At 32.0% G+C, this 27,369-nt stretch overlaps 1 protein-coding gene across 1 annotated transcript; it reads left to right on the forward strand.

The window, feature by feature from the left end:
- Positions 1-239: 239 nt before the first annotated feature.
- LOC127708880 (germ cell-less protein-like 1) lies at positions 240-27,268 on the forward strand. The gene is made up of 14 exons (XM_052214044.1): positions 240-436; positions 7,249-7,372; positions 8,465-8,561; positions 9,527-9,624; positions 10,806-10,852; positions 12,235-12,369; positions 15,072-15,156; positions 16,362-16,452; positions 17,308-17,445; positions 18,441-18,510; positions 19,445-19,523; positions 21,916-22,061; positions 23,304-23,391; positions 24,957-27,268. The coding sequence occupies exons 1-14, from the start codon at positions 306-308 to the stop codon at positions 25,116-25,118; spliced, it is 1,491 nt and encodes a 496-aa protein (XP_052070004.1). The 5' UTR covers positions 240-305; the 3' UTR covers positions 25,119-27,268.
- Positions 27,269-27,369: the final 101 nt, after the last annotated feature.

A 27,369-nucleotide genomic window follows, 5' to 3' on the forward strand; every position in this document is an offset into this window, starting at 1 on the left:
TTTGCTACATTTTGGAAATCGTCCCGATGCCATACTCTGAAAACATTCTAAATTTCCATATGTTCTATGATAATTTGCGGTTGTGGATTTTTTGCCAGATTTACACTTAGACTAGGATCAACTTTATTATCATGCTAGTCTTAGATATATATGAGCATTGTCACTATATTCTTTTTTAAGAATTTGAAATACGGAAATAAAGTCCAGTCCGCTGTACGTTACTGATTTAGATTCTCTCACAAACCGGAAATGTCAAAGACCAAAGCCAGGGAAAATCAAGTTGAAGGTTTCAACAAAATATTAGAATGGGGAACAAATTAGCAAAGCTTGGTAGTCCAAGTCGTCAATCTAATAAGGGAACCACATCATTAAAAAGAAAAAGGTTGCAGGATAATGATTCGACAGATGAAGAAGAGGAAATGCACACCCCTAAAAAGTACAATAATGTTGTTCTGTAAATTTCTCCTCTTGCTGGAGAACTGCTTTGTTTTTTATCTGTAACCAGAGAGAAAGATTTGTCTCCTAAAATTGATACTGTACCAGATGGGGTTCAAACCCAGGATTATTTGCATGCAATCATAAACCTTATTTGAGGGTAGGAATGCCTTTTACCATCAGGCGTCAAACAGTCATTTTTAGGCAGTTAAGCTGCCTTATGCGAGCACCCTAGATTTGTGTTCTACCCAATAAATGCTGAAATACGTGCCATTGTTATTATCTAGCTGGATATAATGTTATTTATAACTAATTGAATAGTTTTTTCATACTTTTAATTCTGGATTACAAAAATATGACCAGAAAAAACCTTAAATGATCGTCGAAACACCCAAAAGTTTTGAAGTTGCACATAGGAAGTAGAGCACATTAGGAATCCTTATGTAGTTTATTATCCCCTGTGCTTTTGGCTAAGATGTCAAAGAACAATTGTATGAAATATTTAATCGCCGAAAATCTTTAAAGACAAGTAGTTTAGATTTCCCAAATGGCAAAAGTCGTAGGAATATTGTTTGTCGTCAATACGTGGTACAACTACGTCAGTAGTCTATTAATAAGTTCAACTGTTCATGCTGTTGGCGGCAATTTCAATTTAGAAGACGAAATTTTCGTATCATTTCAATTTGGAGGCAGGGGTTCAAATTAGCGGTGGTCCGAGGTCCGCGACCTTCCACTTTTGCAATCGGACTCTCGACTTGGTTACTAGCTACGCCCGACGGACCTTTCACTTGAAAGAAATTAAAAATAACTTTGCAAACCTTTTTACCAAAGTCTCTAAATAAACGATCTCAAAACGGGTGCAGGTCGTTTAGTAACCTGGTCGTTTCGTAACTAGTCGATACGTAACTTAACTAGGTCGTTTCGTACCTGAGACGTTTTGTAACCTTACATCAATATATAATAACAATAAGAGTAGTAGGTTACGCAAAAAGTAATAAAAAGACTTAGTGATGTATGTGTATATATATATATCTATATTTATTTATTAAATAATTAATTGCACATAAATTTACACTTTACAAGTACAGTTTTGCACACATGCGAATAGAACAGAAGAATTTGAATTGTCCATCATCATTTAGATGTACCCCGTCTTTATCAAAGTATTTAGTCTTCTGCCACGTGCTTTGATGTCTCCAATACTTGACACCACTCATCTTTATGTTGCTTAGTTCTTTATTTATTTTCTTTTTTTTTTCTATCATAAGTTGTTTCTTTCATGTTTCTTGTTTTTAGTCTGACGATGTTGGAGCCTATAACTACAGAAGGAACACCTAAGCGCTTGACATCTTTTGCGAGTTGTACAATCTCTGATGCTGTGTGTGATGCAGATAATTTATCACAGATGTCATTCTCTCCAATCTGTATGAAAACAAAGTCGGGTTTAAATTTCTTCACTATGTGGAGATCAAAATGTCTCAATGACTGTACTTTTCTCCCGCCTACCCCGTGAAGCTTTGTTTCGACAGAACTTGATAAGCATAGATGCCAACCATTACGATTTTCCCGTAATTGTTACGATTTTTGGACCCAAATTACCTCTTTTTAGTGACAGTGACTCAGATTCAGATCATTATATTGTTAGACGCCGACCACCACCTAGAGTCATAACCGAGGACAACTCCGAGGAGACATCGTTTCTTCCTCTACAGATCAAGTTGGTATCCGAAGGTAAACTGAAAAGGTATCAGCGTGTAAGGACCCGCTACATACAAGGACGCTTTTGTTTACGGACCAACTGCTGCTGCTGCTCCGGCCCACTAAGACTTTGTTTCATGTTTATACCAGGGTTTTTCGGATGAAAAATCAGGCTTTATGCCAGTATAAGCATGCAAACAAAGGACAACATAGTGATGTATCTGAAAGAGTAAGATAAAGTGTTCTAAAAAAAAAAAAAACTTTAACTCCGCCAACGCCGGTCCCCAGCCCGGGCGAAACAGGAGGAGGGTTATGCAATTGCATGTAAAAGTGAAAAAAAAGGAGAAAATAATTATTTTTTTCAGGTCGTGTGCCATTAATCTACTTAATCACTTTACACCTACTGTAATTACTTTTTATTACCTGTCATTAGTTGTCATAAATCCATTAAAGCTGTCACCGAGTGTAATTACCAATTAGCCAATTAGCCAATAATTAAAAAGATTTCAGAAAATTTTAAATTAAAAAAATTACAATATTGTTATTATTAGATGAACAATTTGATTATTTTTAAATAATAACTTTAACTTTTTCATTTAAACTAATTAATTTAAACTAACACTTTATAACCATATATAATTACAAAAGTTACGAAACGTCTCAGTTACAAAACAAGGTAGTTACGAATCGACCAGGTACGAAACGACCAGGTTACGAAACGACGTGCATTCCTCAAAACGTATTTTCATCTTTATTATTCATAACAGCGATGTTCATTTTGTTCAACCGCTAGCTTTATACAGATAATCGCCGACAAGTAATGTGTAAATTCGAGTAAAATCGTATCTGACTGACAAAAACAACATCGAAAAACAATGGATGCCGTGTAGACAATTACAATATCGGGTCCGATTCCGGAAGCGGATAAGGGTAATTCCGGGTTTTGGAGATCAACTACAAAAAAAAAAATTTCAGGCAGGTGACAAAATACATCTATGCATGGTAAATAAATATAAACACTAGAAATGGAAACCAAAAGATATATGTAAAAGAAAGAAAAAGCAAAAAATATTTGATACAGAAACTCAAAATTACTTTCTGACAAATTTTAATGTCCAAATCGAATACAATGTGACAGCTGGGAACAGTATATCTAACAATATATATGTTCCTGGTGACAGTATAAATCTTCTTTATCAGTGATAAATGTTGATAATGCATGTAAGATGCTTTTAAAGTGTAAACATATTACTGCAATTTTTTTCTCAATTTTGAAGGGTCAGTTAAAATAGCTGGAAGTTTCTTACTTTGTTTTCACAAATAGTGCAACTAGATTATATGATACCTGAATGTAAGCAAATCATATGATATATAGGTGGAATCCTTTGGGACACTCTACCCCCTCCGGTTTGATAACTTTGAAACGGATGAGATCCCCACTCCTAAACCATATATATTCATGTATGGGACTATATAACTAATCAAATGAAATATAGGGGGAAGTCCCTAGGGTTACCCCACCCCTCCTGTTTGAGAACTTGGAAACAGTCGAGATCCCCACCCCTAAACCATATATATTCATGTATGGGACAATATAACTAATCAAATGAAATACAGGGGAGTCCCTGGGGTCACCCCAACCCTCCTGTTTGGGAACTTTGAAATGGTCGAGATCCCCACCCCTAAACCAAATATATTCATGTATGGGACAATATAATAAATCAAATGAAATATAGAGGGAGTCCCTGCGGTCACCCCACCCCTCCTGTTTGAGAATTTGGAAACGGTCAAGATCCCAAGACAAGACAAGACAATTTATCTAAACTTAAGCACACGTATGGTGCTACAAGAGGATAACAATTATACATTAACAATTACATATATACTTATACATTTACAAGCAAGACACACAATAAATAAATAAGTGATATCATACAATAAAATTGAAATAAACCATATTTGGTTGATTTGTTTGCAAAATTCTTAATTGCAACGTGGATATGAAGTTATTGTAACATGCTTTGTATTATGAAAATATTTTTTCAATATGTCTTAGAAACATGCACACTTTTGTTAGCAGTGGCACATTACAGTGTGATAATAGACCAGTAAGTTTCAATTGGGAAGGATTTTGTGTGTAATATGTAGGTATATACCTTTCTCTTAAAGACATAATTTGTTCATTGGAGCATACAAAAAAATAATGATCCCATAAACCATACATATTCATGTATGTGACAATATAACAAATGAAATGAAATATAGGGGGAGTCCTTGGGGGTCACCCCACCCCTCCTGTTTGAGAACTTGGAAACGGTCGAGATCCCCACCCCTTAACCATATATATTCATGTATGGGACAATATAACAAATCATATGAAATATAGGTTGAGTGCTTGGAGCCACTCTACCCCTTCCTGTTTGAGAATTTGAAAACGGTCGAGATCCCCACCCTAAACCATATATATTCATGTATGGGACAATATAACAAATCAAATGAAATATAGGGGCAGCTCCTATGGTCACTGTAAACCATCCTGTTTGAGAACTTGGAAACGGTCGAGATCCTCACCCCGAAACCATATATATTCATGTATGGGACTATATAACAAATCAAATGAAATATAGGGGAGTCCCTGCAGTCACCCCACCCCTCCTGTTTGAGAACTTGGAAACAGTCGAGATCCCGACCTCTAAATTAAACCATATATATTCATGTATGGGACAGCAGAACTTATCAAATGAAATATTGTCCTGTTTGATAACTTGGAAACAGATGAGATCCCCACCCCTAAACCATATATACTCATGTATTTGGCAATATAACAAATCAAATGAAATATAGGGGAAGTCACTGGGGTCACCCCACCCCCTCCTGTTTGAAAACTTGATAACGGCCGAGATCCCCACCCCTAAACCATATATATATTCATGTATGGGACAACATAAAAAATCAAATGAAATATAGGGGTAGTCCCTAAGGTCACCCCATCCCCTCTTGTGTGTGTTTTAAGAACTTGTAAAAGTTTGAGATACCAACTCCTAAACCATATTCATTCCTGTTCGTCATTTCAAACAGATTTGAATGACATACAAGGTCAATCTCATAGGCATCACATATGCATATCACTTTACTAGACCTAATCAATGTGTACTAGACTTTGCCCAATGTCAGGCGACCATGGGAATGAATAATTATGGGAGCTTTGTTTGGGAGACTTCGTAACAGCATTCTGTTACAATTATTTCTTGTTTATTATAAAATTTTATTGATGCAAAAAATGAGTAGGTTTAAAGAATTTACCTTAATTATATTTTGAATAATTTCTGGTTCTATAAAAAATTTCATTTTAATATGGCTCATTTTAAAGAAAACATATCTTTCAAGCCCAAGAATGTTTGACCAACTTTATTATAATCACCTGTCATTTTATTCCAAACTTAGACATCATGGACTTGGGGTGAAGGCGGGGGTTATTTACATTTACTATGGGCAGGTCAGTCAGACCTCACCTTTGATCCCCGTAGTAGTAAACATTTGTCTGATTTGTGTCTCATAACTTTTGCACTGTAGAACACAAACTCAGTTTTCTTTCCAGGGAAGCAAGTCCATGCATACTATTACAAGCTCGTACTAAGTCAACTTGAACTACTAACAGTCAACTAATACCAACGTTAACTATCAACTAGAACAACTGCAATCATTTCGAACTTGTACCACTGCAGACACATGACCATTAAAAATATACTTGATATATGCATTGCTTTGGAAAACCTTGATAAAATATGAATTATTTGCCTTAATAATTAATTCATTAAATGAACATAAATGCACAATATATGAATGTTTAATGTTTGTTCTTTTAAATCTTAAAAAAAATGAAGCAACATAGCCACAGTTTTCATAATTATGTTTGCCTTGGTTTTTGGTTAACTGCCTACAGCGCTTACAGTGCTTTGATTGGCTACCGTCAGGCGTCAAATTGGTTAAAATTTTACCGTGATTAGTCAAAATATCCTTAATGTGATTCATCAGAGGTCTCAAATAATTATCGTTACCGTTATTTTAGGAAAAAATTTAACCTGACTAGTAAAAATCAGTAGATTTTTTTTATTGTCTAAAAGAAAGTGTACATTTTATCGTCATGCACCAAAAATTACCATTAATGTCATTTGGCAAGATTTTTTACCATTATTCGTCATGAAGGTACTCCCATTACGACCCTCTAAGTCTTATTTGGGAAGCAAGACAAGTTGTGCCACTGCCAAATCGCCTAACTTTTCCACCAACTCAGCACAGGGTAAAATCTCGATGAACTTGTAATACTGATAAAAAAAAGAAAATTTAAATATTGTGTTTGATCATGAATTTATGATTGAAATTAAATGATGCTTCATTTCTTAAAATCAACTATTGTAGATACATTATTTATTATTATGTAATTCTAGTATTTATTTGTTGGTAAGCCTAAATTCAGGATGGTTTAATTTTAATTTTTTTCGTTAGTGGGTCGAGTTGGCAGACCTTTATTCAATGGGATTAAACTCCTTTTTGTAAGTTTGGCGAGTTGGCAGACCTTTATTTGTCAGGATATTACCCTTTTTCATAATTGGGTCGAGTTGGTGAAAAAGTGGGGCAATTCGGCATGGATTACCTTATTTAAATTTATTTACAAATTCATTTTGTATGCACTTTTGAAATATGAAAATTTAATTCTCCCGTACATAGAATTTTGTTGAATTCTTGACATCACAAATTTTTCTATATTTTAAGATTGTATATAGTTAAGTTTCTAAAAACTTAATATGATTGTATATATTGCCTTCACCTGAATAAATAGTAGTATTATTATTCATACTAGGACCCCTGATCGCAGCAGGTGGTCTGACCAGGGACCTGAATGAGAACGATGTCAGACAGTCAAACAAAATTTCCAGTGTGTACTTATGCCTTATTATAAAACTACCATAATAAGCATCTATAAGTGTTTTGTCATTCTAGACTGTTATCCTTCTATTTCTTAAGATTTAAAATTTCTCATCCGTGTTAATCATATATCCTTGTTTTCTTGATACATGTACAGTAAGGTATAGTTTATCTATTATTATTTTTCAGAAAACGACTACTTTCAACTTCAAAGTATATCTACCAGACATTATTTATAGATGGAGAAAATAGTGACATTACAATTACAGCTTCCGGGAAAGAATGGTATCTCCATAAAGTTTACTTGTCACAGGTATCATGCATTGAAACAAACTAAAGAATAGAAAATATGTTTTATGCAATTGCTTTTCCAAGAAAGTGATAATATTACCTGAGTTTTGTAATATTGTTTTCATATGATGAATATCATATCACAGATAATGATATGATCAACATATCCATGACGATTTGCATTGGTGATCATCAAAGACATCCAAAGGTCAGCATAAGGTCATCAGCAGTAGGCAAGTGTCTTTGCAGTATGTAATTAAAGCTCTGAATTGTCCTGTGTTTAAGAATAATGTAAATAAATTAACAGAGACTATCAATTCTCTCCTCCAAATCAAAATTTCTCTAAAGACAAAAAAAAAACACCACTGAGAAGGTTCCTAACTAAGGAGAGGCAGTGGAATATACAAGTATGGGAGGGGTTAAACTTGTTTCCTGAGATCTTCAACCCTCCCCTTAAAAGAGTTTTAATTTCTGTCAGTGGAATGATGAATGGTACATTAAGACTTAAAATAATGAAAAAAAAATCAGTACAGATACAGGGATCTCCATGGATGAAAATTGTAATAAGGATCTCGAGGACCCTTTGGATTTTAATACAATAAGAGTTATGCAATTGATTGTAATTGCTAACAAAAATGGCGACGGCTAGCAATACGAAAACAAATTTTGACAATGGTGGGGATTATTTGACGATTGCAGTGAGCCATCATAAAACAGGTCATAGAGATCCATGCAGATAAAGCACAAGTCTACAATAACAAAGTCACATAGGAAAAAAATAACTGAAACAATGATGAATAATACCACACCAAAGAAAGCTGACAGTTAATAAGGCAAGCTCAAAGTACTGAACTTGTTTATATGAAATCACATGATTCATGCAGTCATCCATCCTATATAGTTGATTTATTTAAGAGCATATTTCATAGACCAATGTCAGATACATTCCAGGAAGACACAATATTGTGCAATGCCCAGATCAAACCTGTACATAAATCCTATATAAATTAGAAATCATATACTTTGATATTGTAGAAAATTATATTCTCATCATTCAAATAAATCATTTACATACTAATACCATTCACATTGCAGAATATTGTTTTTCTTTCAGTCTCCTTATTTTTCCTGTATGTTTAACGGATCCTGGTCAGAATCCTCGAGTAAAAATGTTGTTATAGATGTAGCAGATCCTAATATTGACGAAACAGGTGAGTAGATTACTTTAAATTTTTAGTCATATCACTTTTGAGTTCAACTGTACAGTATCATCTCTAAAGGAAGAAAAAAATGTATACCCTTTGAAGAGCATTTGAAGTTTTGAAGTTTAAAAACAAGTATGAATAAAAGAAGATGTGGTGTATACATCAAAGAGACATCAACCTAAAGGTACAAATACCAAAATATGGTCTAGAGTGAATACAGTCTACAACAGGTGTCTACAATGTTTCAAGTTCTAGATCTTAGTGAGTTGTTTAACAGCTGTAAAACAGAAACAGCAAAGATCTGCACTTAACACCAAATTCTCTAAATTTACAAATAAATTAAGATTTGACATACCGGTACATGTACGACATTCCATGATTCCCGTCATGGGAGAGGCACATGAATAAGGAAGAGTTACACTATTTTTCAAGATCTCAACCATCTCCCCATACACACTTTGTATAATAGCTCACAAAACACAAAATAAACAATATTTTGCTGTATAAAGAGGTCTTGCAGTTACTGAAAGCAAGCTCAAAGCACCCAACCTGCTGATATCGGTTGCTGTACTACAACATCCTAACCAGGAAGGGTATTTTTAGAGTCATATGTTCTTTTTAATCCTAGTATTGGTAGTAAAGTTATGTGTGGTATAAGGTAATTTGTGCATTAATGGACTTCATTATAACTTTATTGATGTTACTGGTCTTTTTTCTAAGTTTATCATCACACAGGTGAAGAAACATGTCTGAAAAATTATATAATCTTTTTGCCTTTTAATGCTGAAAACTGAATAGATATATGCTAATTGTACGTTTAAACACTATTTCCGTTATTGTTTTTAATTGCAGTTTTGAAGATACACCTTTTATTTCTGTACAAAGACTATACTTTTTGTGTATATTAGTATTGTAGATGATTTTTGGGTCAATTGAAAAATGTAAATTCATTGTAATTTTATATATTTTAGCATTGAAGATAACATTTGGATCTTTGTATCAAGATTATATATTCATTAAACCAGTAGAAGTCGTAGGTGTCTTGGCAACTGCTATTTTATTACAATTAGTAAGTACATGTACCAGATACTGTTTCAGAAGTCCTGCTTTGTCAGTGCATTCATTAATTAAGAGCTATTTCAATATATTGAGTTTGTTTCCTATTTTGTATCCTACTGTTGCAATACTAATGATATATTGAGTTTTCTGTGTGAAATCTTTAATGCTTCCAAGCAAAGGGGTCTGTAGAAGGGTATTTTGTTCATCTCTGTTATTATGCAGGATAAGAATTATTTATGACGTTTTGGTTGTGACTTTAATTTTTGTTTTCTAGATATAAAATGGATAGCTGCAGATTGAACCAGAAAAAACTGTTTTCCAATTGACTCTCTGTTTATTGCAATGTACCTTTGGACTTTATATAATAGTTACAGAAGAGACATTCATAATTTATTTTATACAACTCCTGAAAAAATAAAAAACACTAACGAGTGGAACCAATGATAAAATGGTCATGTCTAAGAGAAACTGGGAACAGTATATCTAACGGGAAATGAATCTGATAGGCTTTTCTGTATAAAATTGATAACATCCAAAACTTTACGACTTCAAGAGATTTATGGATTTTGGAAGCGTCTGACTGAAAAACTATTGGAACTGCTCAATAAATTAACTACATTATTTACAAACGTTCAACAAATACAATAAAGAGGTCAGTTTTATCGAAAAGAAGATATTTTTTGTCATATAAAATGACCAATATAAGTGTGATTTACTTGATGTGAAGTGTTTTATAATGTTTTGTAAAATTCACGGTTACTGGGAATGCCATCGTCGCCATATATTTATTACCCCGTTTGCATTCTATACCCTTCTGTGATGAAATGCGATTATGACAAATTTGAAGTGACAGATTACAAGTGCGATACACTGGCATCACTTATTACTTAGTTTGAATGACATTTTATTAATATTATCAGAAATTATTAAGATAATAGCGAGTACGTATTTTACACATGTCCATTTCCGTATCGTGTCATTTATTATTAACTATGACCCCGATGATAAAATCAGCTATAATTATGTAGTGTCAAGTCCCGTCAATATATATGGTCCTGATAGGAGGCAGTATTTATTTCAAAATGTACATCATGGACTATTTTTTAAAACATACATCCTATTTTAAAATGAGTGAGACACTAAAAGGTTTAACATATCTAGCTACATTAAATTTTTCTCCTTAAATTGTAGGAAGGACTGATACAGCATTGTAAGGAATTGATGACAGATACGCTAAGGTATGAGTGTATAATTAGTCCTATATATATAAATCCTTTTTTTAAGTGTGTGCAGAGTAATTTATTCATCAAAGTGAAGGTAGCACAATGTTCTGATTGATATAAACATACAAAAATACAGTTACAATACAGGATTCTCTCTTAAGAACAATAATTATTATACCCCCGCTTTTAAAAAGTGGGGGTATACTGTTTTACCACTGTCTGTCCATCTGTCCGTCAGTCCATCCGTCAGTCCATCCATCCGTCAGTCCCTCCTTCTGTCCCATGAATATTTTTTGTCGCATCTTTCTCAGGAACTACAATACAAGGATTTCTGAAATTTGGTTTCAGGGTTTATATAAGTCAGCTATACAGTGTGGTGCGTTTTCAGATTCATCACTCAACAACTTCCTGTTTACCGAAATATTTGGGCGGGGGTATCATCAGTGAGCAGTAGCTGGCAGTTTCACTTGTTGTCCCTTTATCATACTTCCCTGTGGCTATACTACCCTGCTCATCCTTTCCCTAATTTACATATGGCTTTGTGAAGCTTGAGCAAAACTTATCGCAACTTCTCAATGTGAGAGCAGAACTTATCAAGCTTACATTCCAATAGGACAACCAAGTTTGAAAGAATTACCAGAATAAGTACAAAAAACTGTTCTCCAGGTTTTCTGCATGTAGATATTGTAAGATATCAGTTGCTCAACACAATGTGAAACTTTTTGACTCCTTGTATTGTGAGTCTGGGATGATATTTTACGACATCATTGTGTAGAAAACCCAAAAATCTGTACTTAATGCCTTCTCTCTTTTAAAGTAAGATTTACCTTTTTAGACTTTGTAGGAGAGGGACTAATGTACCATGAATGTAGACTTTTCCATATTGTCTTATGACATAGTGATCAATATTTTCACATTGTTTTTGTCTCGCCTTAGCAACGGAATTCACGGAAAGCGAGACATAGGGATGGCTTTTCCGACAATGACAATGTTAAGTTTTCTGCTTAAGTTAGTTTGATAGAAACTACTTGTGATAGATCATTGATATATACTATGAAGTTGCATTGCTATCAGTACATATTAGTTAGACGACTTAAGTCATGGTCCAGTGACTGTCTGTACATTTCAATTTGTTGACCATTTTCAGGCCCTGCCCACTAAATGCACTAGATCATGGTCCAATGACTGAATTAATAAGCCATTTTGCTGTCCATCAGATTGTCTTTTTTCTGAATTTTATGCAGATAGGCCAGTCATATCTCTGTGTCAACAGTTTATTTGTTTTAGTAGTGCAAAATATCAGTTCTGATCAACCTTAAGATATCCCAAACTTTCAAAGATGTATGTATTAATGTAAATTAAAAAAAAACATCTCTTTTTTTAATTTGTCATTTCAGCTCAAAGATGGTACATATATATTATGAAGCTAGTCAGATGTATGGACTGCAGGCATTAGAAAATGATTGTTTTAATTGGTTGTTGGCAAATTTTCTAGCAAATAAACAAGATCAGAATTTTCTTAAGAACATAAGGTTAGTAAGTGTTAAATTAAAATTTAGAGATAATTCCATGATAATAGCACATTAACTCTTATCAATTAAAATATGCCATCATTATAGACTTATTTTAACCTGAAGGTTCAATACCACAAAGGGAAGGTTGGGATTGATTTTGGGGGTTATGGTACCAACAGTTAAGGAATTGAGGGCCAAAAAGGGGCAAACAATTAGCATTTTTGTCGAGCCTTCGACTTTTGTCGAAAAAGCGAGACATAGCGATCCTACATTCCGTCGGCGTCGTCGTCGTCGGCGGCGGCGTCCACAAATATTCACTCTGTGGTTAAAGTTTTTGAAATTTTAATAACTTTCTTAAACTATCCTGGATTTCTACCAAACTTGGACAGAAGCTTGTTTATGATCATAAGATAATATTCAAAAGTAAATTTTGTAAAAAAAAAATTCCATTTTTTCCGTATTTTACTTATAAATGGACTTAGTTTTTCTGCCAGGAAACATTACATTCACTCTGTGGTTAAAGTTTTTGAAATTTTAATAACTTTCTTAAACTATCCTGGATTTCTACCAAACTTAGAAAGAAGCTTGTTTATGATCATAAGATAGTATCCAGAAGTAAATTTTGTAAAAAAAAAATTCCATTTTTTCCGTATTTTACTTATAAATGGACTTAGTTTTTCTGCCAGTTAACATTACATTCACTCTGTGGTTAAAGTTTTTAAAATTTTAACAACTTTCTTAAACTATCCTGGATTTGTACCAAACTTGGACAGAAGCTTGTTTATGATTAAAAGCTAGTATCCAGAAGTAAATTTTGTAAAAAAAAAATTCCATTTTTTCCGTATTTTACTTATAAATGGACTTAGTTTTTCTGCCAGTTAACATTACATTCACTCTGTGGTTAAAGTTTTTAAAATTTTAACAACTTTCTTAAACTATCCTGGATTTGAACCAAACTTAGACAGAAGCTTGTTTATGATTAAAAGCTAGTATCTAGAAGGAAATTTTGTTCCATTTTTTCCGTATTTTACTTATAAATGGACTTAGTTTTTCTTCCAGTTAACATTACATACAGTCTGCAGTTTAAGTTTTTAAAACATTTATTAGATTCATAAACTATCCTGGATTTTTACCAAACTTGGACAGGAGCTACTTACAATCAAAAGATAGTATAGAGAGGAATATTTTTATTAATTTTTTTCCTCATTTTTGCTGAGCCTGTGATTAACAGCAAAAAGTAGGCGAGACACTGGGTTCCGGGGAACCCTTACGAATTTTTCTAGTTTCCAGACAATAACTTGTGGAACAGTGTATGGATCTCTCTGAAATTATACCACAAGTTTCCATATCACAAAGGGATGGTTAGAATTTGCTTTGGGGGGTTATGGTTCAAACCGTTTAGGAATAAGGGGCAAAAAAGGGGGGAAAACAAGGGTGTCCTGGTTAATGGACAAATACTTTAGTACAAAATATAATTTAAAGCAGTGTAAGGGAGGTAATTCAAATGCATCATTTGAATTACCTCCCTTACACTGCTTTTAAATTATGTTTAAAGAAATGCATATTTATAAAGGAAGACCAGTAAAAATATCTGCAAATGTTGCATCTTTTTTTTTTTACTAAAAAATCCATATGAAAGATTTGACACCATATTTTAAATTCTATTATAAAATAGATTAAGTTAGCACTATGGTAAATTTAAATGGGTAAATATGGTTGCAAACTCCATTGGAAATTTGAATTGAGATTATGACCATATCTTGAGGGAAAGAATTTTTTGGGGGGAAAAAGGAGGGGGGGGGGGGGGGGGGGGGGTAAAAAGAAATTGTGGGGGGGTCAATTTTTTCTCATTTCAGATTTCAGAAATTAAAAAGAAAAATTCTTCAAATATTATTTTTTTTGCAAAAAAAAAGTGTGTGGGGGGAGGGTTAATACGCAACAGCATAGTGTATTGCACAAAAAAAAAGGGGGGGGGGGGGGGGGGGGGGGGGTAAATTTTTCATTTTTTTTTTGTGAGGGGAGGGAGGGGGTCAATTCGCAACAGCAAAGTGTATTGCACAAAAGCAAAAAATCATATTCTAAGTTCTTTGACTACAGTTATTCTGTGTCAGAAACCTATTATGTGTCAAATATTTAATTACAATCCAAATTCAGACCTGTATCAAGTGCGAATATTGCGTCCATTTTTGCCCCAACTGTTCAGGGTTGGACCTCTGCGGTCGTATCCAGCTGCGCTCGGCGAAGCAATTTATTTTACATTGCAGCATAGATTTAATGACAAAGTTGGTAGTCTTTCCAGATTTATATGTGATGCAGATAGATCTTGATGTTTATGCTTAGCTTGTACGACTTATTTTAACATTTGTTTTACATTACAGTGTAGATTTAATGACAAAGTTGGTAGTTTCTCCAGATTTATATGTGATGTAGATAGATCTTGATGTTTATACTTAGCTTGTACGACTTATTTTAACATTTGTTTTACATTACAGTGTAGATTTAATGACAAAGTTGGTAGTTTCTCCAGATTTATATGTGATGTAGATAGATCTTGATGTTTATACTTAGCTTGTACGACTTATTTTAACATTTGTTTTACATTACAGTGTAGATTTAATGACAAAGTTGGTAGTTTCTCCAGATTTATATGTGATGTAGATAGATCTTGATGTTTATACTTAGCTTGTACGACTTATTTTAACATTTGTTTTACATTACAGTGTAGATTTAATGATGAAGTTGGTCGTTTCTCCAGATTTATATGTGATGCAAGTAGAAGTTGATGTCTATTCTCAGCTCAAAAAGGTAAATTCTATAGATATAAAAAAATCATTATTATTTTTACAGACTGATGAAATTTTCCATTGAAAGTGTAGTTTTACATCTTTTCTATGAAAAAGAGAGTCTTAACTATTTAATATCTTTTTATCAAAAACTTTGCAGGGATTCATTTTTGGTAAATGGCTATAGTTCTACTATTGAACTTCATAAAAGAAAACTTCACTTCGTCTTCCAGTTTTTAATGTTGACCTTCATTTCATGCTTTAAAGGGGCATTTGCTGTCAAATTCATGTTCACGAATTTGACTCAAATTCTCATAGTTGATTTATAACATACTAAAATGTATATCCAAATTACAAAAAGTCTAGAATAAACAATTTACAATGCATGGACTCGATAATATGTATTAACATTTGGTGTGTATTTTTGTCTAGATGTCATCTAATTAATCATCTAGATGACCTATGAAGACTGCTAAAGGTCGTATAACCCGATATAAACATTAATATAAATATAAATAGATAGCGACCATGTGTAATTGGATTTTTCTAGGTCTGTTTGATTTCATATTGTAGGTTTAAAAGTATGTTTATCATCGTTTTTACCTGTATAAGTATGATTTTTTGTGGATCGAATCAACTAAATGGTTCATCCTTGTTTCACTTTCAATGTTGACATTCTTTTTCTTTTAATAACTGAATACATGCGTAACTATGTCCAGCTAAGGGGTTAAATCAAATGTCACATGAATACAGATTCATTGAGGAAGAATTATTCACTTGCAAGTGAATAATTCATCAGCGATGTTTCTTAGCTTATTTTGACAAAATTTAACCAAATTGGCTGCTAAAAGCTAATTATTATTTCACTATTTCACTTTCATTAATGATTAAACAAAAAAAAATCATAATTTTATTTTTTTTATATATCGTAGCTAATGCCCCTTTAAAGATGAAGGTTGTTTTCTATTCAGAATAATTTATTAAAATCCTAAGGTAGGTCTATTACTGTTAACAAGATTAGGCAAACCTTAGAATCATTATTACATGCCTCCTTATGGAGCTACATTTATGGTTAATGTATAGACCTTTTACAAATCCCACTCTTATGTTGCCTTGTTGGTAGGCCCCCTTTTTCAATTACTGGATCTGCATCTGTGAAGCGCCACCCTACAGCTAATGGCTTGAATCAACAATGATAAACTAAATTGGCTAGGTTTATTTTTACAGTGGGTATTTTTACAAGAAAATCCTTGCTGGGATAGTACTGCAAAGAATCTGACCATAGATGCTGCTGACTATTTTAAACAGCTGCATAAAGGTGTGTGGTAACTTTAAACAGAACTTTCTATTTACCAATTCATCATTGATCTGAGTATTATGATTATTTTGTACATAGCGAATGAAGCAGTCAAGAATGTTTCCTGTTTAAGTCTGAAATACTGTTGAAGAGGTTAACCTAAATGAATATAGTAACACACTGGTAATTTTTTATTGAAATAATTAGAAAAATTACTTCAACTTCTTATGATTTATGTTCTACATTTCAATCCTTGTGTTTTCGGTTAAAAGATATTGTGTCCAAACAAAAAATATGATTCACTTTAGAACAAAATCATTTAGCTTGAGTCTAGATTGCTGTTAATAGCAGTTTATGCCTTTATGCAGTAGAAAAAAAAAAGATTTTAAAACGGGATTGAAAGAAATGTCAGACTGGCTACAAAATATTTTTGGCTCCCTTTTAGAGAGACCATTCAAACTCATTTGAATTATAAACAATGAAATTTACCATATTACTTAATTGTTAATTATGCTTTATTTATATAATACAATACTGCTAGAATAAGAGCTACAACACTAATTATTTTATCCTATGCAATACTTTAAACAAGAGCTGCAAACAACTGCTTTGAATACAAGATTTGTAAAGAAATGATTTAATGTAAAAAACACAAATTACATGTATTGATATGCTGCTTTTGGAGAAAAAGGTTAGCTTGGCTGGCTCACAGCATCAATAGGGATTTAATTTGTAGCTGTGTTCTTCCAGAAAACAGGGAAGGGACATTTTTTATTTTAATGTAATTTGTGTTTTGAGATATTCTTTTAAGATGTTTCCAGACAAAATAGACTGTTACACTTCATCGTCTTTTTCACATTTCATTTGTATTTGCAGAAAATCCTTCAGAATGTTTTCTGAAAACAGAGAAAGGAAAGTCATATTTACCTGTGTTTTGTAAAATAAGATGGCAGCATGTTATCAATGATCTGGCTTCTCTCAAACTTGTAGAAGATGACAAGGTCTTCCATCTTGGTAAGTTTAATGGTTGTATGAACTGAATGTAAATTGTACTGATTGGACATGAAACAGTTTGCATATTGTTTCACTGTATAAAGTCATTGGATCCTGGGTCAGTATAATGTTTGTATGATTTGGATATTTTTATCAGCTGTATTATGGTTTTAAAAATGGTATATCTTAAACCATATTTTTTTTTTTTTTTTTTTGGTAAACAATTTCACAGGGGGAAGTAAAGGTTGTATATATGAAAAATGTGCAATTTAGGCAAAGAAACAATGAAAAGTTATTGTTAATGTAATAAAATAATATGTTTGTATGTAAGGATACATTGCTTTGTAGCAGGTTATTTTGGCAGAATGCTAGAATTGACCTATGTTCCAGTTACTTCTTATTGCTCTACATAGACCCACTTTATGAAGAATTTAGAGCTTATCACATAGTAAGGACACTAGAGACAGTATCTTTAGATCTCGGGGGGTGGGGGGGGGTTGTGTAGAAAATATATTTTTGTTGCTGCTTTACAATTTTTCCCCAATGATATTTATATTCACATGTACACACATCATGAATGCTAGCTAGAGTTACTATAGCCTCAACTTTTCAGCCAGTGAGAATGCAAAGGACCACTTACTTAGGACTCAATATATGAAACAATAATTTAATGTAATTTGCAACATGAATCTGCGACATGGAACAGTCTGCATACCTGATTATTGTTCTTTTTTCTTTAGCATTCTGTTAATTATTAGAACGCTGAGTTTAGTATAGATATAATTATCTTTGAATACTGTGGATTCATAATTATTTATGGGATACCAATTTTCAAGGATTTTGTTGGTATAGGTAAACCACATTTTTAAATGTTCAATGAAGTATACTTTTCTATAGGCTTGTATACAAAATCTGGCAAAATCCATGAAAATTGGTACCAACAAAAATAAATGAATCCACAGTAATGACATTTCATCTGATGCTTATATAACATTGTATAAGTATTTCTTTTACAGCCTGGATACAACCATTTTTTGAACAACAATGGAAGAAAATGTTAACTATAGAACAAGGTCGTGATGAAGGGTAAATTTGGTTTAATTCAACATTTATGTAAAGTTAGAATAATTTTCTGTCATCTGTAATCAGTCTTTGCTTCATTGTATGAGATAAAGATGTGAAGATAGTTGAACTCATTCCTTATACCTATGTATTATGTAGGTCAAGCATAAAATACAGATGTCTGCTAATAAGAAATCTTGAGTTATGTTAAGAAGTTGTTTTCTGTGTAATCATTATATTTTATTTTGCTTTGTTTTTAGTCACAAATGTACAAAATGGAAAAAAAAAAAAAAATAATATGAACTTTTTCAATGATACCTTTGACAATTTAGAAAAGTGTTGTTTCTGTTGTTATATATTTAAACCTATTGTATTAACTTTTGATATGTTAAGTTGTGGAATGTGTTTAATTATGAGATATATGTATAAAAAAAAATCTGGATTTTATGGCAAATTTCAAATTTAGGAGTTTAGTCAAACTCATATACTGTAAACCCACTTTATTTCACTTTTAGCCCATTCTAGCCTACTAAGTGGTGATTTATTTTCCTGATTTTCTATTTTTTATGTATTTATATAACAGAAGATCTAAGTTTAACATATTCACGACAATTTATATTAGCAGTATTTTTCTACTCACGAAAATCGCTAAAATAAGTTGGTTTACAGTAATTGTAATAAATGGACAGAAACAGAAAGTTCAGCTAGATCAATTTCAGTATTTTAGGGGTCAAAAGAGAACCCTTCTAGTATTCCAACAAAATGGTTCAAATTGAATTGTTATTGGCCCTACAGTGTACAACAGGGGTGTACTCCTGACAGAAAAACTGCTTCATTCGATTCTGTCAGATTTGTTTTACTTGGATTGTATTTTCTTGATGGATTTATGAGATTTGAACTTAGATAAAGTACTGTTGATATGAGATATTATGATTTTGCCATTTTGACCTAATTTCAGACCAGATGACGTGCCAGAAGAAGATATATTTTATAAGAATTGTTTTAGATGTGGAAGGGCTCTACCTGTAGAAGGAGATGTAAGACAATGTTTTTATTTGATCTTGAATACCAGTATACAATATGAACATATTGGGACTTGTGACTAATCAAACTTTGAATCCCCTTTGTGTCAGTATTTTATGAAAGTTTTGATCTTCTCAAATCTTGACATTCATTACAGTTCAGTTGTGTTAGATGGTTTTATATAAAAATAAGAAGATATGGTATGATTGCCAATGAGACAACTCTCCACTGGTATATTATTCATTCAACTAATAAAACCATTTCTAGATTATAAATATCAGTACATCATTTATTTTGATGCACATTTTCTCTTTGCATGAAATCTTTATAAAAACTGCTTTCTGGAATCATCAAAAGATATATTGTAGTATTTACAGCTCTAAGGATATAAGGAGTTGAGTTAAGGCAAGCAAAGAAAATATTGTATAATATTTAGACTAGTTGTGAGGTTGGTTTTTTTATATGACCGCAAAAATTAAAAAATTTTTGGTCGTATATTGGTATCACGTTGTCGTTGTCGTCGTCGTCAGCGTCGTCCAAAGACAGATGGTTTCCGGATAATAACTTTAGTATAAGTGAATAGAAATCTACGAAATTTGAACACAAGGTTTATAACCACAAAAGGAAGGTTGGGATTGATTTTTGGGGTTATGGTCCCAAAGGTGTAGGAATTAGGGGCCAAAAAAGGGGCCCAAATAAGCATTTTTGCAGTTTCCAGACAATAACTTGTGTTTAAGTGTATGAATCTCTCTGAAATTATACCACAAGTTTCCATACAACAAAGGGATGGTTAGGGGGGTTATGGCTCAAAACCATTTAGCAATTAGGGGCAAAAAAGGGGGGAAAACAAGGGTTTTTATGGTTAAAGGACAATTTAGACAATTTAAAAGCAGTGTAAGGGAGGTAATCCAATCCATTTAAAGAATACTGTTGTATATATGTTTGATTACCTCCCTTACACTGCTTGTAAATTATGTATTAAGAAATAATGATTGTCTTGAGATGATTAGCTGTAAATTTATTTTAGAAGTTACTATTAATTAATATTAATCTTAAGGTAGATAGGGTGTCTTCCTCCATCTTGGATTTTGAAATACCATAAAACAATCGGTCTAGATCATTAAGAAAATGTGCAAATTTTGAGAGTAGTAGGTAATTCATGTGTAAGAATTTTCATTTCAATATAGAAAATGACATGCTTTATCATTTTTATGGTTGTATTTTACAAAAAACAGAAAACTTTTGTTTAATTCAATTTTTTCAAACTTTGCCACATAAGGGGAGATAATTCAGATAAAGTTATTTTTACAATAGAATGTGTTAGGAATTTACCTATTTTATTATGTAGCAAGAAAACGGGTCCGGTGACCCCATTTTTTCTTTTTCTTATCTGAAAGCATAATATTTGAGCTATCTTCTCATATTTTATCTCAAAATTCTATGGTGTAGTTTTCGTTTTATGGCAGAAAATTGGGTTTTCCATGCATAATCTATACAAAATCTGTCAATTTTGCACAACCTGTAGCGTGAAAATAAGCCCCGTGACCCATTCTTTTTATTATTTTTTTTAAAAAAGCATGATATAAACTACATTTTGGCAAATTATTAAAAAATTCTATGGATTGTAATTTAGACACCCCATCTACCTTAACCATGACTGTATGTCATTTTATATTTTAATATTTCATGATGTATTTAAATGAGTAGTTATGGTTGCAAACTCTATTAGAAATTTGAATTGAGATTATTTTTGGAATAAGGGAAAGGGGGAGTTGAAAAAAAATTGGGGGGGGGGGGTAAATAAGAATTTGTGGGGGGCTACAATTTTTCTCATTTCAGATTTTAGAAATTAAAAAGAAAATTTCTTCAAATATTTTTTTTTGGGGGGGGGGGGGTTAATATTCAACAGCATAGTGTATTGCACAAAAGCAAAACATTGAATATAAATTCAAATCATATAACCAATTTTAAGTTCTTTGACTACAGTTATTCTGTGTCAGAAACCTATTATGTGTCAAATATTTAATTACAATCCAAATTCAGACCTGTATCAAGCGCGAATATTGTGTCCATTTTTGCCCCAATTGTTCAGGGTTGGACCTCTGCAGTCATATCCTGCTGCGCTTAGTGAAGCATTTTATTATGTCCTTGTCAAACGTTTATTCTTTTTCCAACCAGGGAAGATTTTGTGATGACATGCATTAAATATGTCTTAAAAGAATTATTAATTGTAGCAGACACTCTTTCGTCAAATGACTTCTTAAAATCATATTAAACATGATGTAAGATGGAACTGTTAGACATAAAGATATCTTGTAATCAGTAATTTGACTTTTCATATGTTTGGTTACTTTGGTAATCATACCACCTCTACAATTTGTATTCATAATGTATTTTTTCATTTAGTACTGTTGGAGATGGGTTGGTTACAGTTATGGCATAGATCTGTTAGTATCGTACTCAAATAGTCTGATCTCAATTAAACGTAATACACATAGTCAACTCTGTCCTGGTGCAGTCAGTCTACATCCGTATCGCAGTATAGCCTATAGGTGAGTTATTGATAGCCTATTATAATACAGCTTATGCCTCAATGTTAAGTCCCATATCATAGCTTTGTGACTTCTTATGTTTTATCTTGGTTATCTTTGAACTGGTCTTATCATCAAAGAAAAACTTCTCATAGGAACATATCAAGTTTATTCAGTTGTCTTGTAAAACAAAGAAAAGTACTGTTTCGATCAAGAAAATCACACAGCACATACATACAATCGGTTTAATTGAGATTTTCATTTTATGTACAGTCGATTTATTATTATTCATGGGATACCAATTTTCGTGGATTTTTTGGGTACAGTTGAACCACGAATTTAAATGTTCACCAAAGTTCACATTTTCTACCTGCTTATATGCAGACTTTGGCAAAACCATGAAATCAAATATCCACAAAAGTACAAATTTTCCTTAATTCACGAAAATTAGTACCCAGGAATATAATTGAATCCACAGAATATGACACATTATGAAGCTTTTGCATGAGCTTGTTCCGTGTACTGACCTTATCAATATCAGAAAACCTGAACTGGTAACCATATCATGTTACAGTATAGATTATATATAATTGATTCACAGAATTTTTAACATAATTTGAATAGTGGAATCTGATGTTCAATAGTTAAATCTTGTCCACGTTTCCAGTCTCATGTTTGAGTGAGATTTACGTTCTCTAACCAAATCTATACTTCAACACATTTGAGTAGCCTATCTTGCATAGTAGACTCAGAAATAGAAAGGACAATATTTGTTATCTAGAATATATCTGATTCACAGATTGACAAATGTATAAGACAGTAAAATATTGAATATATACACAAGTGTAAACAAATCAGCAAACTAGGCCATGCTAAATATGCATAGAATATTTGCCATCATTTGAGATTAAGCCAAAACAGTCCATATTAAAGTAGATCAGATAAATGTTGCTGCTTATACTCAGACTGTTTGTTATGTGCAGAATACAGAAAGATTGTTTATTTCTGTGTTAATTTTATTATTGGTTAATGTTGAATACACATTTTACAAGTAGTATGAATAATAGATGTGGGGTTTACATCGATAAGCCCAACAACATTTAATAAGGTGTCTAGCTCAGCATATGTGTTTAAACAATAGATATATGTCTACTTTCTGACTATGTATGTATATTTCTTTTGAGGATCAAATTGAACATTTTTATAAACTTCTAACAAATCTTTCCGGTTCTGAAGTTGACTTAATTTTACATTTATTTTTAGAATAAAAGTTGCCTCAGTAGATGATAAAGGAAGAAGAACAACAGAGAAATCTACAGTAATAACAAGAATTAATCTACTACAAGATACGGTAATTCTGTTTACATTGCTTACATAATCTACAGTCCTAACAAGAATTAATCTACTACAAGATATGGTAATTCTGTTTACATTGCTTACATAATCAACAGTCCTAACAAGAATTAATCTACTACAAGATATGGTAATTCTGTTTACATTGCTTACATAATCTACAGTCCTAACAAGAATAAATCTACTACAAGATACGGTAATTCTGTTTACATTGATTACATAATCAACAGTCCTAACAAGAATTAATCTACTACAAGATATGGTAATTCTGTTTACATTGCTTACATAATCAACAGTCCTAACAGGAATAAATCTACTACAAGATACGGTAATTCTGTTTACATTGCTTACATAATCTACAGTCCTAACAAGAATAAATCTACTACAAGATACGGTAATTCTGTTTACATTGCTTACATAATCAACAGTCCTAACAAGAATTAATCTACTACAAGATACGGTAATTCTGTTTACATTGCTTACATAATCTACAGTCCTAACAAGAATAAATCTACTACAAGATACGGTAATTCTGTTTACATTGCTTACATTACAGTCCTAACAAGAATTAATCTACTACAAGATACGGTAATTCTGTTTACATTGCTTACATAATCTACAGTCCTAACAAGAATAAATCTACTACAAGATACGGTAATTCTGTTTACATTGCTTACATAATCAACAGTCCTAACAAGAATAAATCTACTACAAGATACGGTAATTCTGTTTACATTGCTTACATTGTAGAATATTCTGTTGATATTAACTCTGTGTTTATTGTAGTTTAATATAAAGATAAGAAAATCCAGTTGACCTTAGATGAATTTGGCTTTTTTTATGTAACTTTTGGTCATATAGCTACTAACAATTCTGCATATAAGTACATTCATGGCTTTCAATTGTTTTCATTTGGACGTGATTGTCACTTTAGGTTCATGTCAAGACTGATTGAGGAAGTGATTGTCACTTAAGGTTCATGTCAAGACTGATTGAGGAAGTGATTGTCACTTTAGGTTCATGTCAAGACTGATTGAGGATGTTATTGTCACTTTAGGTTCATGTCAAGACTGATTGAGGATGTGATTGTCACTTTAGGTTCATGTCAAGACTGATTTTGCAAGTAATTGTCAGTTCAAGTTCATGTCAGGACTGATTGAGGAAGTGATTTTACTTCAGTTTAGTTTCATGTCAGGACTGATTGAGAAATAGATTTTTAGCTTAGCTTCTTGCCAGGACTGATTAAATAATTTATTATCAGTGCAGGTACATGTCAGGACTCATTAGGGAAGTAATTGTCAGTTCAAATTCATGCGAGGCCTTTCTATTAGTGTAGCATCGCTTGAGATGATCGGCTTTCACTATATTCACAATTTGATTTAAACTATTGAAAATTTCATTCTTTATAGAAATAAATGAAGATGAAAAAAAGAACTTTTTATGAATTTACCATGACTGATTAATTTGTAAATTAGGGTAAATAAGAATTGTATTTACATTTAAGGCTGAAAAATTACATTTTCTCAATATGTTACATACATATTTTTTGTATTTGTATTGCAGGAACATGTAGTTATGCTGTTAGACAAGAAGTTCAAGTTTCCACTATATGTTAGTATGAACATAATGGTGTCTTCTAGCAATGACTTTCAGTTTGACCTTGAACCGTCCAAACTTTTAAATAAAGATAGATCTGTACAAACTATTGCTGCAGCTTCCTCGTGATGAATATTGACTTGTGATGTACACATATCCATTGTCTTCATACAAATTTATTTTACACAAAACACAGTATCTGTTATAACAACTCTGTATAATTTCTGTGTGTGAAACACAAACAACTTTTATTGAAAAGGGAGATAATTTCTTAAAATGTAAAATTTCTGTCTGAGACACAAACAACTTTATTGAAAAGGGAGATAATTTCTTAAAGTATTAAAGAGAAACTTGTTTATGATGAGAAAATAGTATTATAAGTCATCTTTTTTTTTTATCTTTAGTCAGTAGAATGTACTTTATGTCAGTTTCTATGTGGTCAAAGATATATCATGTCATTTATCAAAAAAGGTATTTTTCTTTCAATTTCTATGATTTTACAATAAAGTTAGTAATTTTTTTTACAACATTTCATCTAAACACAGAGGTAGAGATACAGCCTTTAACAAGTCATTTTGTGAGTTGACTCTACAGTTACAACTAGTGCAGGTTTAAGTTTTTAACCTTTCTTCCAGTAAAATTTTAGTTTTTTGTTAAAAATCGCAACTTATGAGAAACATATTTTTGCCCTAGAATTTCAACAAAAATTGACAGATGGATATAATTTGGTATTCCAAATTGATTTCTAGTGTCAAAATTAATCCATCGACTGACATTTTTCGAAATTGCCACCAAAATTCAATACTTTGCAAGAAAGGGTAGGATTTTAAAGAAATGTTTGAACTAAGTAGAACGTGCCTGAATCCTGATCCCAAAACTTATTCCATTTTCATAAGAGCGCCAAAATATGTAAACATTTCATCGAAATGCTCAAATTTTAATCAAATTTTAATCAAATTTGATTTCTAGTTAGAATAAGAAATAATGCAATGAATTCTGGTGTCAAATATTATCCATCCATTCCAACTTTGAATATGTCCTTTGACTGCAATTTTCAATTTGTTAACCTCATACAAAAATGTGTCAGTTTGATATTTACATCAGTTATTACCTAAGCTCCACCGAAAATATAATTTTGCATTCATCTCAGCATTTGTGCCATCCCTGATTTACTGAGAAATGCTTTAATTTAGAAATAAGGAGATTTGGTATGATTCCCAATGTGTTAAATTAAAACAAACAGACAAACAAATAAATTTATATAAACAAAAATGTTAACATTCATGAAACAGTATATTTGAGAGATTCTGACTAGAGAATTATATAAAAATTAATAATACTCAAATATATATTTAAAAAGCTATTGAACAAATAACTGCTGACAAACACAATAATTGTGACATGACTCTGTAAATCTTGACTTATTTTTCTTACAAAATTTTAATTTTAGTTATAAAGATCAAATTCTGGCTAATCTTAACCCCAGTATAATCCAACTGTTGATAATAAGTGTTTGTATGAAAATATTGATAAGTTTTGAATGCATGACATGACATGATATTAAGTTGAGTTAGAGTTGGCTTTTGCTTGATGATTATGGTGTGCATGCTTTGTAAACAAAAAAATCAATGAATTAACTTCCTTTAAAATATGTATAAGTATTTAAATACACACAGGTTTAAAGAATTAATAATTGAAAACATTCACAATTCCTACAAATTTATCTATCTATGCCTAATGACGACCAATTTCTACAACTTTTACAATCACATACTCTGAATGGTTTATATGGTTTATATTTATACATGTATTTATGTTAAAGTTAGTGTATAGTAAAACATATTGTATTTATGATTGTTTTAAAAGTGATGGTTTAGCCAATACAAATCAGTGGAAAGCAGCATATCAGTATTGTTCTGGTTGACCATGAAATTGATAGTTTATGTTCATAGCAACACAAACATAGTGTCATGGTATTATTTTTTTTTGTGAAAGAGAGCCTTCCTGCCTATCAATCTCAGTTTGAACATTTGTCTGAGCTCAACATTCACTTTACATTTTATTTGGAAGAAATTTTATTTATGATAAGTATTCGTGTTCATGTTTTACCCAAATGTTATCTTTTTACTTTGGAGATTGGTGTACTAGTACACTATTTCCTTATTTCAGAACTATATAAAACTGATACATATTTATAGACATAGAAAGTCGGCTAGTTGATATATTCCATTTGTTGTGTAATCATGAATTAAATCTACATTATATTTACACAAATGTTAGTGTTTTATTCCTTTTTAGCTCAACTGGCCTTAAAGACCATGTGAGCTTTTGCCATCACTTTGCCTCTGTCGTTGAGTCCCATTCTCGTAAACCTTGAAAA

Source organism: Mytilus californianus, unplaced genomic scaffold, assembly GCF_021869535.1.
Source record: "Mytilus californianus isolate M0D057914Y unplaced genomic scaffold, xbMytCali1.0.p SCAF_7, whole genome shotgun sequence".
Classification (NCBI taxonomy): Eukaryota; Metazoa; Mollusca; class Bivalvia; order Mytilida; family Mytilidae; genus Mytilus; species Mytilus californianus.

Coding starts and splice junctions, on each gene's coding strand:
- LOC127708880 (XM_052214044.1), top strand. CDS start 306: ATGGGGAACAAATTAGCAAAGCTTGGTAGTCCAAGTCGTCAATCTAAT. Junction 7,373..8,464: donor ATAAAGTTTACTTGTCACAG/GTATCATGCATT, acceptor TTTTTCTTTCAG/TCTCCTTATTTTTCCTGTAT. Junction 23,392..24,956: donor TTAATCTACTACAAGATACG/GTAATTCTGTTT, acceptor TTTGTATTGCAG/GAACATGTAGTTATGCTGTT.